The 16,782-nt window shown below is 36.3% G+C and overlaps 1 protein-coding gene across 5 annotated transcripts in view; it reads left to right on the top strand.

Moving 5' to 3' along the window:
- The window catches only part of LOC139979518 (neuropathy target esterase sws-like), a 42,614-nt gene that overhangs the window by 17,440 nt on the left and 8,392 nt on the right, over positions 1-16,782 (top strand). For all 5 annotated transcript variants that reach the window (XM_071990414.1, XM_071990411.1, XM_071990413.1 and 2 more), the window contains exons 5-18: positions 528-656; positions 2,833-2,910; positions 3,164-3,286; positions 4,175-4,276; positions 4,896-5,009; positions 5,223-5,309; positions 6,614-6,822; positions 7,053-7,184; positions 8,713-8,784; positions 13,008-13,112; positions 14,103-14,227; positions 14,733-14,843; positions 15,301-15,358; positions 16,573-16,693. In XM_071990414.1, the coding sequence (XP_071846515.1) occupies positions 528-656; positions 2,833-2,910; positions 3,164-3,286; positions 4,175-4,276; positions 4,896-5,009; positions 5,223-5,309; positions 6,614-6,822; positions 7,053-7,184; positions 8,713-8,784; positions 13,008-13,112; positions 14,103-14,227; positions 14,733-14,843; positions 15,301-15,358; positions 16,573-16,693 (1,566 nt within the window). The remainder of the gene's footprint in view (positions 1-527; positions 657-2,832; positions 2,911-3,163; positions 3,287-4,174; positions 4,277-4,895; positions 5,010-5,222; positions 5,310-6,613; positions 6,823-7,052; positions 7,185-8,712; positions 8,785-13,007; positions 13,113-14,102; positions 14,228-14,732; positions 14,844-15,300; positions 15,359-16,572; positions 16,694-16,782) is intronic.

The following is a 16,782-nucleotide window of genomic DNA, read 5'->3' as shown; positions in this document are numbered from 1 at the left end:
TTATATTTAGTATATATATATATATATACAAAATATAACGAACAACTTTGGGGATAAAAGATGCTACGTGTCTGCACCCAAGCAAATGTCCCCCTCCCCCCAATATTTGAAACAGATCACCGCCCCTGATTGTAGATCTCATTTAAAATCTTAATATGCCTCACAATGCACCATTTGGGGTACCGTTTAGAAACGTCAGTTTATTTCCCCTGTGAGAACCCCAGAAACTTCTACATGGGAGGTGGTCTCAAGGACTCCATTGTCACACTCCCTTCCTTATAAAAACCCCGAAACCACCTCTGGCCCCTCTATAAAGGTCCATGGCACTACCTAAATCAGTCGGGGACATTCGGAAAATGTCGCCCACAACCTGTAGAGTGATCAATCCAATATTATTGATCACAATCTTCGTTTAAGCTCTCTGGATTTTTTTTTCGTATCTGTTCAATCATGACAACTCCCTGGTTCAATTTGACATGTATAGTCCCTGTGACAAAATCACTCAGCATCTACACGTTTCCTTTCAGGGTAACAACTATCACTTTCCGAAAGTGTATGCCAAGGCGTTGAAAGACAGCAAGGTTTATTACCTTCCAAATGAGAAGTTCTTAGAACTAGCGATGAAGGATAACTCGTTTGCATTTCGACTTATACAGGTGAGAGTATACATGAGTAGAAGATACATAAAGAAGGAAGTGGGGGGGGGGGGATTGGAAAAATTATAATGAAGGTTTGTAAAAGGTTATTTCTTGAAATATTTGTTTCAAGGTCTTTTTTCTGTTTATCGTCCTCGAACAGAGTTCTTAAAAGATGACTTAGGCACAAAGTTCAATTTGATATGTTTTACACCGTATCCGTCCAAGTTAGTTTTTGAAAAAAAGGTCCCTTTAAGCAGCCGTGATTCATCATTCAAAGTGACTGAACAATACAGTTTAGTATACCATGGAGCTATAAACGAGAGTATACAGATCATTAGTTAGACTTTTATAGCCCCATATGACGTGTTTAAAGTCTAGTATCCAAATTTGTCATGGAAAAAATACATTGAATGGCAAGGGTGCTCTGTTGAAAATATGAAGTGTAAAAAATCATGTTTTGCTATATTCATTAGAATTTAGAACACAGCGAATTGACATTAAAATTTAGAACCTCATTAAGGAGCCCGGGTCGCGAATATTTTTTTCCCAAACTGAACTGACACTGAAATTATTTCCTCGATTCTGATTGGCTCTGAGCGAGCCAATAGATTTCCGTACGTATAGGTTATAAGGCTTTATACAACTAGTTTACAAGTCAAAAGACACAGACATATCGGCAAATGCCTTGTGTACACTCACTGGCAGGCACACACTCGCTCGCCGTCTTCATGGCCACTGCATATTCGACTAGGCCTATCATGGTTCTTTGACTGAATACATTTTGAATGAATGATTATAAAACTATCGTAAAAGTATCGCAACTCCGAATGTACACAAACACCTCGTACATATGTACATCGGCTACATGCATACAATTAAAATTAAAAACACTGTGTTATTGTGTTATATACTATACACAGTACAACCAGGGAGTTGCTCCCGGTACAACAGGCTACATTACATGTGTTGCGTAGAGCGGAGTCAAGCGAGTAAACAAACGATCGAGGACTGCCTATATAATGGGCGCAGTAGTTGGGAATAGTTGCTTCATTGTGTTAAGAACACTATACTTTCGTTCATATATACCTACAAAAGTTCTGGAAAGTTGCTAATGTGAATATCTTGAATTTGTTCGTGTTGACTGGTATCGACAGAGTATGGAGGGATCAATGTTGAATACTAAAGTATATCACGTGCTCGCTGAGAGCCAATCAGAATCGAGGAAATAATTTCAGTGTCAGTTCAGTTTGGGGGAAAATATTCGTGCCCGGGTCATCATGAGCCATAAATAGCCTTAAAGGAGCATTGCAAGATCTAGGTTGAGCATATGAAAAGAAGTATCTCGTAAACCAGAACCACTGTTGCAACTTGACTAGAGATTAATTTTTATTGTTTTGTTTGTTGGACTGTAACATATATATAGACTAAACTTCTGCCCACGTCATCCTTTAAGTATTGACATGGCATATAGTGTTCTTGACGACAGAGTATTAGTACCCATGAATATTAAACACAAAGGTACCGCAGGTGACATAACGGTTTATGGTACATTGAATATTGTTCTAGTATCTTAGTGTAAAATAGCAGCCAGTTGGGACAATTTTTAATGCTATTAGGCCTACCCCTTTATACTGTCCTCCCATATCGTGCTTCAAAGTACTATTACTCACAGTACGAAGGTTTCTACCCGTTATGTGGTACAAACATGATATTCTTACTGCTCATACTGACAAAAAAAGAGTGTTTTGGAAAGCGGGACATGACAGTAGAGTATAGGGGGGAAAAATCCTATCTGGGTATTCAATAAATGTTATACGTCACCAACATGCATTTTCCTTACTTACTTATTTGTCTAAACTTGGTTATTCCCCTTCTTTAAGTATTGAGATACTTAACCCACTGGAGACTGCTTCGCTCCATATATATGTTACTATGAAAACAAAATGATTTATAAAGTAACACTTTCGAGAAAAAAACTGTGATCCGTAGAATTATCAGACCAAAGTTAAATATCAACTTTTAAACTGTATGAATACGCGTAAATGAATACGCACGTATGAATAACTATTGACGACTTTCTTATGTCCAACGATCTCGATTTACACATTATTTTCTATATATCCAAATTTCTCTGTGACCTTTCATTTATTTAAATAACAATATAGCGTATACTCTTTTGTTCGACATTTTTTAGATTACTCTAAGCTGTGCGCTAAAGATCAGAAACATAATACAAAGTATTTCCGGATTGGGACCCCAGATATGGAAACGGGTGAGTACTTATCAAAGCAGTCAATGAAACAGGGCCTTTCAACACACTAACTAGCCCATTGTAACCCCCCCCCCCCCTTATCACCAGTCTCCTCCACAAAGTTAAAATATTTAATATTTACCAAATTTAAAGTTAATCATCTTCTTTTATTATCAAACTTGGTCAAGATTTCTCATTGTTACATATTTTAAGCCACTTTGTATTATTTTTTGTCTGGTTGTATCATAATTAAGTATTGTTGTCCACTTTATAGACAGAGTTTAAATCAGACGAAAAACCAGTGGAAACGATGCCATTCGAATCTCAGAGTGATAGTGAATCGGACGAGGAGGGAGAACTGTGCCTACAAAGCATTGCAGTGGGCGCACCAATGAGAGTAAGTGCATTTGTGATTCGAGAAATTAAACACCAGGTAATTTGTAATCCTACACAGAGTGAAGAGGTGGTTTGATTTAATTGTTCGACGTCAAAATACGGTGAAACCGAACTTAATATATCAAAGGTTCATGGAATATTATTCATATTTACTTAATGAGTTTTAAAGGAATTTTGTTGGGGGGGGGGATAGATTGGAATACAAAGAGGCTGACCATTTAACTAATCATAACTAACACCATGTACTCCACCAACTGAACAATCCAACTCTTATTTATTAGCGTTCCACGTATAACTATATTTTCGAAGAAACCTAACATACGACCTAAATAGATATCAAGAGAAATGAAAAACGGAACCTGAATGGGAAGTTAAACAGTTGAAACATGTTTTGGAAGAGAGCAGAGATCTACTTGAGTCTTGTCATTCCATCACGTTTCGTCATATAAATGTCGACCAGTAACTCATCCTTTTAATTAATAACTCCGCACAACACAGTGTCACTTTATTTGTTATGAATGATTTTGTTAAACCTGTCCTTTTCCAAGTTGCGTATAACAGTTTGGTCGTCTGCCGTCACTTGAACAAGCATACAGTTCTATTTATCCATTATTCCTTACAAACTTAAGGGAATTTGTAGACTAGACTATACTCGACTTTACTAGAATTGAAAAGTAAAATATATATTAGACTATTCATATAACAGTCAGAGGCATTCAAGCTTATCTGCTCGAGTTCAGAAATGAATGTGTTTTCCAAGGTCTTTGTTAATTACACCTCTCAGAATAGAGATTTGATATAATCAATGATTTTAGTATTGTTCTCCAATTAATAGACACATTTTATATCAGAAAAAAAACAAGTAGAAACGTTGTCATTCCAATTTCAGAGTGATAGTGAATCGGACGACGAGGGAGAACTGCGCGGACGATCCTATCTTTGGGCACCAACGAGAGAAAGTGCATTTGTGATTCGAGAAATTAAACACGAGGTAATTTGTAATCCTACGCAGAGTGAAGAGGTGGTTTGATTTAATTGTTCGACGTTAAAACACGGTGAAACCGAACTTAATATATCAAAGGTTCATGGAATATTTACTTAATGATTTTTAAAGGGATTTTTTTTGGGGGGGGGGTGGGGGATGATAGATCGGAAAAAAAAGAGGCTGACCATTTAACTAATCATTACTTAAACCATGCACTCCTCCAACTGAACAATCCAACTCTTATTTATTAGCTTTCCATGTAAAACCATATTTTCGAAGAAACCTAACATACGACCTAAATAGATATCAAGAGAAATGAAAAATGGAACCTGAATGAGAAGTTAAACAGTTGAAACATGTTTTGGAAGAGAGCAGAGATCTACTTGAGTCTTGTCATTCCATCACGTTTCGTCATATAAATGTCGACCAGTAATTCATCCTTTAATGAATAACTCCGCACAACACAGTGTCACTTTATTTGTTATGACTGATTTGTTAGTTCACAAGTCTGTTAATATACTGACAGTGTGAGTGTCTTCATTTCTTCTAAATTTACATCTATATTATTATTTTCAATGAGTAATGACATCTTTTATTGGTAACGTACATTGTATATTCATTTTAGTTACACCCTGATTTCGATCATGGCATTGGCAACGTGGAAGGATTCGAGAAAGTATCTGACAAAAGCAAACTGTTAGAGGCATGTCAAAGTTTCATGAAAGTCCTTGCTTTGAAGGTATGTGGTCAGTTTCTAAAACCTTTAACCACACTTTCTGAATTTATATTGTATCAGTTGTATCAATTTTCGTTTCTTAAAGTTTACTCCCAAGCTTCCTGTTTATAATTGTTTTAAATTTATACTGGAATAAGCTGAATTATTCCTCTATTCATCGATCCATCCATCCATTCATTCATCTATCGTTTTATCTTATATCGTATTTGATTTCAGGGAGAGAGCTACACGGAACTGTTGAGGGATTACATGGAATTATACAATCTACCTAAAGAATATGAAATCAGCAAAGAGAACCAAGAGGTGTATTGAAAATGTATTCCTTTAAGTCATATCTGTGGCTTTGTTGCAAGCTTTCTACAACAATCTTTAATGGCATAACTAGACGTTTCCCCTGAGTATTTTAGGTTCAGATAATCATATCGTCATGAATTTACTCCATAATAAACATTAGTTATATTTAATGAAAGTAGGTGAAATTAGCTTTTCAGTATTGATTTTCCAAACGTCTGGTTCTTATGTCTGCATACGAAATGTAAAGCTACAGTTATCAACGGCCATGTGTAAGACTGAGTGTTTCGGAAATGTTTATCTATAGATACATTATTCCTTCGATTTATGTAATGGAAGTTATCATTTTCTTGGGGTGGGGTGGGGTGGGGGGGGGGAGCTCACATGTATATGATTGGCAGCTCTCTCTATATATATTTAGGCCTATTATATAGGAATACTATGGATCATACCTTAGGTCGACAGTTACATTGACTTACGCACTAAATTCAATCTAACCCTAACCCTTTTTTCTAACCCTAACCCTGAACCGACCCTAACCAAACCTTGTAAATGAACGTTTTAGAGGACGGAGAACATTATAAAGCTATTTGCGACAATAAAAAAAGGTATACTGTCGACCTAAGGTACACTTTTTTACCATAAACTATCGACCTAAGGTACATATCATGAATATATATATATATATATATATATATATATATATATATATATATATATATATGGGTGGGAATGGGTGATCATATGTTATGTCATAGTTTATCGACTGATATCACATATTGCGCTTGCGGTCTAAAACGCCTTCGAAAAACCACTTAGCGTCCTAAGAAAAGAGACCACAATAATCACTATACATGTTAAAAGCAATAGACACATCTTACTAAGCAAGAGCAATAGAAGAAATATCAAGTCTTCCTGTGACCCAACGTCAATCTGGTAAAGCCCCTATTATCGGCGAAGTGCTTTAGTTGGCTACGTATCATATGCCTATGTTTAGTCACCATATCTGATATTACTCTTATCATCATTAGAGTTGAAATTTGAGATAATTACTTGATTTCTCTCATCCACATTATCACTGTTTAAACTTTTACTATATAGACTTTGTTGATATCATCACAACAATGTTTATGGTACTTATACCATTACATAAAGTCTTTCAATTTGTCACACTTATTTATCGATCCTACAAATGAAATATTTTACGACGACTCTCATAGACAAACTTTCATTTCCAATGGAAAAAAACTGAGCAAACATTAACACCTTTACTACATGCTGATTGTTATCGATTTTGTGGGATATCATCTTTCCAGGAAATCGGCTTCGTGTTTGTTGTTGATGGTACAGTGAAAGTCATCTCCGATGATCCAACAAAGAGTGACAGTGACAAAGTAATTGAAGAGAAACGGGAATCTCTTTTGGGAGTGTACTCGGTGATTACAGAAGAGGCACAGCTTTATAGAATCAAAGCTGGCGAGTCAGGCTGTACAGTAGCCATATTAAGGCCTGCAAAGGTTAAAAAGTGAGTATATATATACACACATCCAAACGGGCGACACCGCTATGTCTGTCATACCACTTGCTACACATTCATTACACACACACTCAAATAGGCAATATATCTTAAGACTATGGTAGAGACATTTCACCGATCGGTCCAAGATTGGTTGATTGGTTCGATAGCGCCAGTTTCTTTAATAGTACATGCTCCCAATATTCACAGTTTTAATTTTAATTTTGCTCATTATCCAGGTTGATAGAACAGAAAAATGACTTTGTGGTTCGATTATGTGACTACAAACTTCGCGAATTGTCACCAGTTGTTCGTATGCTTGATTTTGCTGTAAGTTGGATAAGCGTTGAGTCTGGAAAGGCAGTTAAAAGGTAAGGTTTTTTTTCTCCTCTTTTTAACTTGAAATCCTTCTTCAATTAACAAACTAACTTAAATATAGCCAAACAATCAAAAGAACTTGCAGTTGGAATTGTAAGGTGGTAACAAGCATCAGCACAACAACGACAATGAAGGAACAATCAATCTGTAAACTTGCCAGCCGAGGACTCCAGTGCTTGAAAAATATTCCAGTATGCGATTGGACACAAGCATTTTCATGCATAACCTTAAAGAGGCTTTTGATACTGTGAACCATGCAAAGTTGTTGCAATCCTCAATCGGAATAACTGGAAAGGCCCTCGATTGGTTTGCATCGTATCTCAGTGACCGGCAGCAATGCGTTTCAGTGAACCGGAAGTTGTCCGATCCCCGCCGAACTCACCCCCTTTGGAAATGATTGAAATTAAAAGGAGTGTTCTACATCTTGCAGTTATGAATATAAAATTTGAACCAAATAATACTGTGTTAAGTGCTTGATTATCACAAGTGTTGCGTACAATACCAAATAGAATTAATGATGTTTAAAGGTATAAGTGATTCGAACTCTTCCCACATTGGTATGATTTTTTCACAGTGAAAAAATAAATGACGAATTGTCTCAGTCCTTTTCAAACAAAATGAACATTTGTAACAGTTTGGTACGTTAATCTTTCTAAGTTAATAATTTGTAGATAAGATTATACAGTTAATTTTGTACTAGAACCAGACATACCTAGTTTCCAAGAGAGTGAAAAGGAAAATTGTATATACGTTCCCAATTAAGTTATGATATGGAAAGTTAGTTAACCCATTTAACTTGAGACTTCGGGGTATATAATAGAAATCCCAACCCCCTTAGCACTTTTTAAGGAGATAGCATATAAATTTCAGGAATAAATGGCCTTTCAAGTTTAGTGCAACACTGGCCATTGCAGTAAAGTTTAACTGCCCTAAAAAAATTCCTTCATACTTCAAAAAGATTGACTTAATCTTATATAGGGAACCAAATTTATCATATGAGAGAAAAGCAATATCATTATCTAACAAACCGTCAATTATGTATATATAGTCTGGAAAGGAAGTTAAAGGGTAAGTTACCTTATAAAGATGACAGTCACTTCAATTTTCTTATCTATTCTTCTCGGTATTAGTCACGTATTGCACAGTATCTTTTTCATTCACTTCCTCAACTCATCTTACTGGATCTGTAACGCAAATGCACATATTAACCTATTAGCTGTTGGAACCGAAAAAAAAGAGAGAGAACTTGAGCTTGTGGTTAGATCTCTAGTTGTTTCTGTACATGAAAGCTGTCAAGACTAATGGAAAAAGAACGTTTGCGGTCACGAAGGTAGCATTGATAAGAATTATGCTAAGCAAGCAAACAGTCGGTAAACTCTTTCAAGATCATTTAACAGGCAAACACATATTTACCATCAAAATGAAGCGCGCTTCGTGTCACGTGTTTTACTTTGCACAAATTATCAGGAAGCATATAGTTATATGTCTTAATGCGTTGATGATCTATTTCTTTCATTTTAGAGATAAAGACCATATTCTGTACGTGGTTATGGGCCGTCTAAGAAAAGAAAATACAACAGACCAATACGCAAGGTAAATGACTTGAGAATAACGAAATTGTAATTAAGTTTAAACAAAATTACAGACATAAACGATATTATCTCTTTGGATCTAACTTGACCTTTACTTATGAAGTTTTGTAGTTGTAGTTTACTCTATTGCATTTACACTACATTGGCTTTCGGACATTTTCAGTATGAAATCCCGTGCCATCACATGCATCATAACGATAGACTGCAATGTATTTACCCTTGATTTGATAAGAACTCACTGTAAGTCCAGATTTATCATTTGCTTTTAGTTGGAAATTACAGACTATGAATGGAATTAAACATTAAACAAGAGCATCAATGACGCAGTATCTCAATACTGGAAGTTCTAATTTTGATTCCTTATTTCATATCTTTGCTCTACCTCTACAATTATCAATATCAACCATGGTACAACAAATAGAGAACTTGCATTTACGCTACTTTGCCACCAATAGTCTCTGCGAGTGTTGCCTTTAGCGCTCATTGCCTGTTTGTCGAGAGAACGGTGATGCAAGGTTTAGTAATGTCATAGAATATTTAAGAACTTGTTTTTTATGTGGTATCCTTCATCTTGGGTCAGTCTCTGTTGGACTTTTTGGTCATATAGTTTATGATGTATCAGATTCCTAGACATCAATCAGCTTATCTTCGTGATGAATTGAAAAGTATTTTTGGATACGTGAAATGTACATCTTATGTAGGAACTTCTTGTTAATTTTTCTTCACACTGGTGAATATGAATGTGCGATTTAGAACAAAAGAATATAACAGGAATGTGTTTTTTCAAGGTTTATTTAATCAATGCAATGAATTGAATGGCGTGAAAAGTACTGAATTAAATTAAGAAGTCCAATAAGTTACTATGTCCCAAGTGCCCACATAGGAGAATCCAACCTGCAGATGCAGAAAGAGTCCTGAAAATGAAAGAAAACAAAAATAATTGTTAACAGAACGTTGGATAATAGGAGACAATATATAAAGTCACATGACGAATGACTTCACATTGCTTTCAAATGCAACAAGCCCATATTACATAGAACATTGTAGTGGAACTTGTAAATGCATTTTCTCTCTGAAAATGACAGAAACATACAGCATTACAGGGTGAAGAACTTCGAAACAAAGTGATATAGGCACATGCACAACCAAAAACCAAAACAAAAATTAACTGCAATATGAATTCACACACAAAGAATACTACCAAAATGCGTTACAAACACTGTACGAAAATTCAGTGCACACTTTAATATCCTTTGCCTTATCCTTTGGACAAAGTAGAGAACCAATGTGCAATTGTCACTGACTCGACCAACCTGTAATGTAGCCTACAGTGACTTTATCCAGAATTAGCAGGTGGGCCTATGTATCTAGGTACACCGGATAAAATCACACAAGGCTAAAACTACTTAGTACTAACCAGAGCCGACCAAGGCAGTACTTTTTTTAATATAAGCTTATTTAATATTCAAGTACTATCAAATGTACTGGGCATGAAGGTATTGCCAGTGCTGACAACCACCAATGGCAGAAATCAGTAGTAAACTAATAATACCAGCATAGGCTTAGTATTGTGTAGTTGTACTAGCACTACCCTACTTTGAACTGCTTAAGTCCTCCAAAATTCAAGGCAACGACATTGTATTCGTAAACAATGTCTTGAAAGCTAACATCATAATTCATAAACACACGGTCCCGTAATATGAATACACTGCACTATAGAATACTTAAAACTATAACCCTAGGCTACACACTATGGTAATGTGCATATACATGTACATATGCAATTAACCACGATAGGATACGTTGATGCCGATGAACAAGAGCAACCTTAAAAAAGGTCACTTTAATTCAACCCAGAATGCTGAAACAACTCCAAATTTAGCCTCAAACCATTGTTTGACTTGTTTTATACCATCGACCGGACGATGGAGGTGGTACCTTCTTGAAAACGGAAAATGTGCAATTAGAAAGATGAAATGTTTTTACTTACGTTTCGTTTTTATTTTTCAAGCCGAGGCAAAGAAATTTCCAAATTTCATCAACATTGTGAGTCCGACATCGTCGCAAACAGATATTTAATGAATATTCAACTTCTTTTCTTCAAAGTTTTGCTTGAAACAATTCGATTGCTGCTTTATGAATATGTATTAAAACGGATTTTCAGACGATATCCAAGCTGCAGTATACTAAAATATAGTGATGGGCTAAGCTCCTACAATGCATTTCGCCGTGTTTGCCAAGTGCTTATTGATTGCGAAATAACACAAGTTTAGGAGCGTGTGCAAAAAAGGCGTGCGACAACTGTGTTTCAGCCCGATTTGGACATAAATCGGTGACAAAGTTATAGAATGAGATTAAATTCTCGAATAAAAAATAGTAACTTTTGTTGGCCTATATACGATATATGCTTGCTCTGGAAATTCCAGAGAAAAAGAACTTTGTATGAAGACGCTGAAACTTTTTTAAGAGATGAGAGAGTCCCACTTACTGTTACAATATCTCTATACATAGGCGTACGAGGCGGGGGGGCAGGGGGGGCAGACTGCCCCCCCAAATTTCCAGAGGACAAGAAATTCGGGCAAAAGTCCTGAAAAATTCGGGCAGCCTAAGAGGAGAAAAAAAAAAAATATATATATATTTTTTTTCTGCTCTTAGGCTGCCCGAATTGTTCAGGACTTTTGCCCGAATTTCTTGTCCTCTGGAAATATATATATATATATATAAATATGCGGTAGCTTGCCCGAATCTTTTTTCAAATTTTTGCCCGACAATTCCATGATTTTCTTTATTTAGCATCATGATGCCCGAATATTTCCGTGTAAAACCACCATAAGCGCAGTTCATCTGGGCTACCACGCTTTTTGAAATCAATTTTTTTCTAACTAGTCAATTGTATACCTGGACCAAGGGCGGCGGAACCGGGGGGGGGGGAGCACAGGGGGCACGTGCCCCCCACTTTTCCTCAGGTTAAAAATGTGCCTTTTTTTCTACATAAAAATTGAGGTGACTCAAGTTAGCAAGAGGCCAGGGAACCAGAATGAACACTCGGGAAGGGCCGTTTCCGGCCATCTGAGGGCTTTGTAAAACCAAAAATTTTCTAGTACGCTCCGCGCCAACCAATGGTGGCGCTCCGCTCAGATAATCGTGCATACAACTTTGCAAATCCTGGCTAAGCCCGTGACTTTTAATGAATTTCTGTGGGTCAAACTCAAAGCTATTTCGAATGGAAAAGATTTGTTTAGATATTAACAAGAAAAAAACTCTAATTCGAAAGATTCCTACATTAGCAACTAGCATGATTTCACCTCATTTTGTCTCAAAAGAAAACTTGTTCTTCGTTTCCCAATTTGCGCATTGGATATTGCAGTGCTAGTATGCATATTTTCCTTTGGGGGGGGGGGGCGTTGATGGAGTGATTTGTTTACACGAATAAGATAATACAATAAGAGTTATAAGGGGTACTAAATATAAGGCTGCATCAGTCCAATCGAATATCTGCAAAGTGCCCTTTGATGTCGGTGCCCCCCCCCCCAAGATTAAAAGTGCTTCCGCCGCCCTTGACCTGGACATCCCCAACATGAGTGTATATAAGAAACGTCATGTTCATGGACGGTGGGGGGGGGGGTGCCTACAAGCCTAGAAGTACAGGTTTATCATATTCTTTGTTATATTTTATACTTGTTTGTGAGACAAATTGCAGTCTCACCCGACACAGCGACATTATCCCGCCTACGTGTCGTTGAACAATGTATGTTTTTCTGGAGGTAGCTGAGTACTGTGTTAAAATAATAAATAAGGTAACTAAATAGGAGCTTAAAAAGTATACTGTCCCATTTTTCCCCTTCAAAGTGATGTTACCATTTTTTCTTCTTCTAACTTACCAAATTTTTGGGGAAGTGTAAATTTCTAAAACGTGAGATTATAAAATAAAGAATGTTTAGATGCAACTTGCAAGGCCTCAGAAGTGCCGTTTCCGGCAATCTGAGAGGCATTGTGTGCCAAAAATTTTCTTGTGCGCTACGCGCCAACCGATGGTGGCGCTCCGCTTAGATAGTGTCACGGGAACTTTCGGGCACAAAAAGTTCTGCCCCCCCAAACTGAAATGGTCCCGTACGCCTATGTCTCTATACATGTAATGTATTGAGATAAAAATGGTAAAAAGTAAACAAACAATTAATTAAATGACTCTCCGAAACATTCCATTTCTCCTCCCTATTCACACAGAACCACTAGCAGTAGTCATCGAAGAGATTTCGATCGTGGTAGGGTCGTTGGAACAGAGGATTTTCTTTACAATCGGAAAGATTGCATCACGTTATATGCAGTAAGGTAAACCGTTGTTTAAATCAACCACGGATCAATGACTATAACATAAATTACGCGACGACTTTGTGATTTTTTTGTGATTTATGCTTGATTATCATCTTCTTTTCTTCCATACATTCTTATCTGTTTAAGTTTCTTCCAGGCTATATCACTCTCTTCCTTCAAAACATGGAAACCCGTCACCAGTGGCGGATGCCCCCCCCCCCCCCCCGACTGACTCAAATGTACTGCTGGCGCCCTTTTCAGCTTGTTACCACTTTATCATTATTCGCGATTATTGACTTTTTTATTGCGCTCTCATCTACCTATTGACATTTGTCACATTATCTGCAAATTAACAAGGCCCAGAAAGGGTCATTTCCGGCGATCTAGGGAGTATCTTTACTCAAAAAAATTCTGTACGCTCCGCGCCAACCAGTGGTGGCGCTCCGCTTAGATAGTGTCGAAAGCGCCCCTAGACCAATATCCCTAGCTCCGCCACTGCCCGTCACCTGAGACTAAACGTAAAAAAAAAATTGTAAACGTTTCCTATGACTTGAGAAAAGTCAAACGCGTGGTGAAAGAGCTTAAAGTTTAAAGAACAATAGGTAGCTGTTCAGTAAAAAATAGTGGTCATTGCTAGAGTTAACAATAACAAATTGATAAATGGTACAATGGTACAATGGTATGTTAAAGAATAGTCGGTGGTTGTTTGAGAATAATAGGTGTCTGTTGAAGATGGAAAGATTGTGATAGTGATTAGTGGGGTATATATATTACTCCAAAGGAATTGACTTCAGTAACATAGAATTGATTGTATTGTAGCAAGAACGCTAATTGGAACAAATATTGGTGGTAATTACGAAACCACAAAGAAGAGTTGGACATCATAATTATAATTCAATGTTGGCATAACATACATAATGAAAGCATTGTCTTCCGAGTTAAGATAAAAACTACAGAAAGTACAATAATAACCCTAATTTATGCCTTTCTGTCTCGTCTGTCACTTAGGGATACATACGTTTCACGTATTCCTACTGAAATATGTCTATATCTTATGAAGCAATACCCTGAAGCCTTCTTCGGAAAAATAAGGGAGCTGTTAAACGAGAGTTCAAATCAGATTGACTGTAGTGGTAACTATTATTGTTATTGTCTTAGTCATGGTCGTCGTTCTTGTTATTATTATTATTACGATGACGATGGCGAAGATGTATTTATGTTTTTACATAATTATTACCATCTTAAGTTGTGCTTTAATTGTTGAATATAGTAAACTATAGTAGAAATAAATGAAGAAAATAAACTTTGATGGAGCAAAACTCCCTTTATATGCTCTTGAAAGTTTTCTCTGTGAGCATGATATATAACGATAAGGCGACACTTGATAATATTTTGATATTATTAAGTTTTTTGTCAATTCTTTTCATGTTTCGGAGCCTTCGAAACAAAAATGCAAATTTGCTACGTCTGTATAGGAGGATGCTATGGTGGTTTTACTATTGCTTACCCATCGTGAAGGCTCTGATATGGATTGACATGTCGAACGATTCGGCAACTATATACCAAACTGCTCTTTTCTTCGTTATTAGTAAATAAATTAAAGTAATTGTTATTAATGAGTTTATATTTTTTCATTAGGACCACAGTTTACTGGGAGTAACATTTCTACAGTAGCATGCATTCGTCTATCTGAGGATGTTCGTCTCAAAAACTTTGTAGCGGCACTTGGAAAAGCTCTATCAAAGCAAGGTAATTTCCTAAATGTCACATATGAAAGGTCATTCTTAATGAATTCCTTACAGGGAAAACTGAGCAGTTTAATGAAACTTTATAAACAGGTTGCAATAGATGTTCCATGCGAGAAAGAGGTTTGAAACTTTTTATGGCCAATTATGGATAAACATCAATACCGTACTTTGGACATTCTTATTAGAACTGATATTACGTCATAGAAGAGGTTATGTTAACATGTAAATATTGAAGGTAAAATGAGCTGGAACAATGTCTGTAGAAAAAATGGACCAAAATTAATATAAAATCGAGCATAAACGTTGATAATAATGAGTATTTGAACGTTATAACATACAACGATGAGCATAGTAAAGTTTCAACCGCTAGTGGAAAAAGGGACGTAAGGTTTACTTTTAATCAGAATTGGTTAGTATAAGTTGTACCATTTTTAAAAACTCTTTCCTTTTATATGCAGGTATCCATTTTAAAATGTGGGAGGAAGATACCAGAGTAGAACCTGAGAAACCGGTCAAGTAAATATTAAACATTTGTTACAAAATAAATTCCGAAAGTTTTTATGGCTGAATTTGATTGCTGAACAGATCAACGGAAACGTTCTGCGTCTTAACTTAAATTCACATTCCCATATCATTATGTCTGGTGAATTATGCCTAAAATCCATTATACATACAGGAAACTAATGTTTCTACAAAGTTGCTTTGGATGACTACAGAGAACATTGACAGCTAAGCAGAACATTCTAAATGACTGTGCGATATTTCAAGGATAAAATAACATTAAGCTATTTGTAAAGTTAAAGTAAAGCTGTTAAGTAACATCTACCACAACAACATCTTTGCTACAACCTAATGCATGCTACTTCGTTGACTTTTAGAGACAAGATATTGACATAGGATGTTCAGCTAACATTGTGGAATATTCTTTCCTTTCTAAGATAAGTGTAACATCGTCTGTCACTGGAATATCTGCTTTCAGTGATGCTTTAAGTAATGCTAGGAGTGATGCCTAAAGTGATTATTTAAGTGAAGCTTTTAGTTAAATGTGAATAAGGGGTTGAGTAATCATCTATCTAAACATGAACAATGGTGCAGCTCTCGAATGGGTTGTATGAATTTACGTTTATCGGTTTAGACCGGATAGCTGCATACAACTCTCTTCGTACGAAATGTTTAATTTTCATTTCGCTGTGAAAATGACTTGTTGAAACTCACTATGGTGATTACGGTGATTACCGTGACTATAGCAGAAGTTTCACGCGGATATAATCAAAGTATATGTACCTCCAACACAAGGAGCACCTACTGACCGCCTCGACGTTCGAGACGAAATGTTCAGCAAAATGCTAATATTAGTATTAGAATCTTTAAGTTTATGTATTCTCATCTTCTGTCTCTGAATGTTAATGACCGAAATAGCTAAAACTTCGGTGAAATGAGAACTACACTTCGTGAAAGTTTAACCATCTATATAAAATCAAATTTAAAGGTTACTGTCTAGATGTGAACATCATGTCCATTGGCCATACAATTTATGAACATTAGAATTGCACCGTTGGAATCAATTTCTATAACATGTATATTATTAACGACCCCAAATCGTAATTTAACATGTGAGTGAAATGTTCCAGTGTAGCTTAAAGATGCTTAAAGACATTTGAGAGACTAATAATGGTATTACAAGTCACTGGTACATGACATTACTGGATTTGTTTCGTAATCCGTAACAGAAAATTGGCACAAGAGCGAATGAAGAATGTAATGAATTGTCACGAGAGCAATGACAGCATGAACTTTTTCTTGACCAACTACCCATGCAGAGATGAATGGAGTAAACTGATCATACGTCAGGTAATCTTAGTGATAACGGTATGTATTGTCTTTTGTATTCACCATGCAGAGGGATTTTGAACCGTTGGACAAAACATGGCGCTCCAGAT

This window comes from Apostichopus japonicus, chromosome 14, assembly GCF_037975245.1.
Source record: "Apostichopus japonicus isolate 1M-3 chromosome 14, ASM3797524v1, whole genome shotgun sequence".
NCBI classification, from domain to species: domain Eukaryota; kingdom Metazoa; phylum Echinodermata; class Holothuroidea; order Aspidochirotida; family Stichopodidae; genus Apostichopus; species Apostichopus japonicus.
The sequence above is the reverse complement of the archived record's forward strand: the minus strand, read 5'-3'. Positions and strand labels throughout refer to the sequence as shown.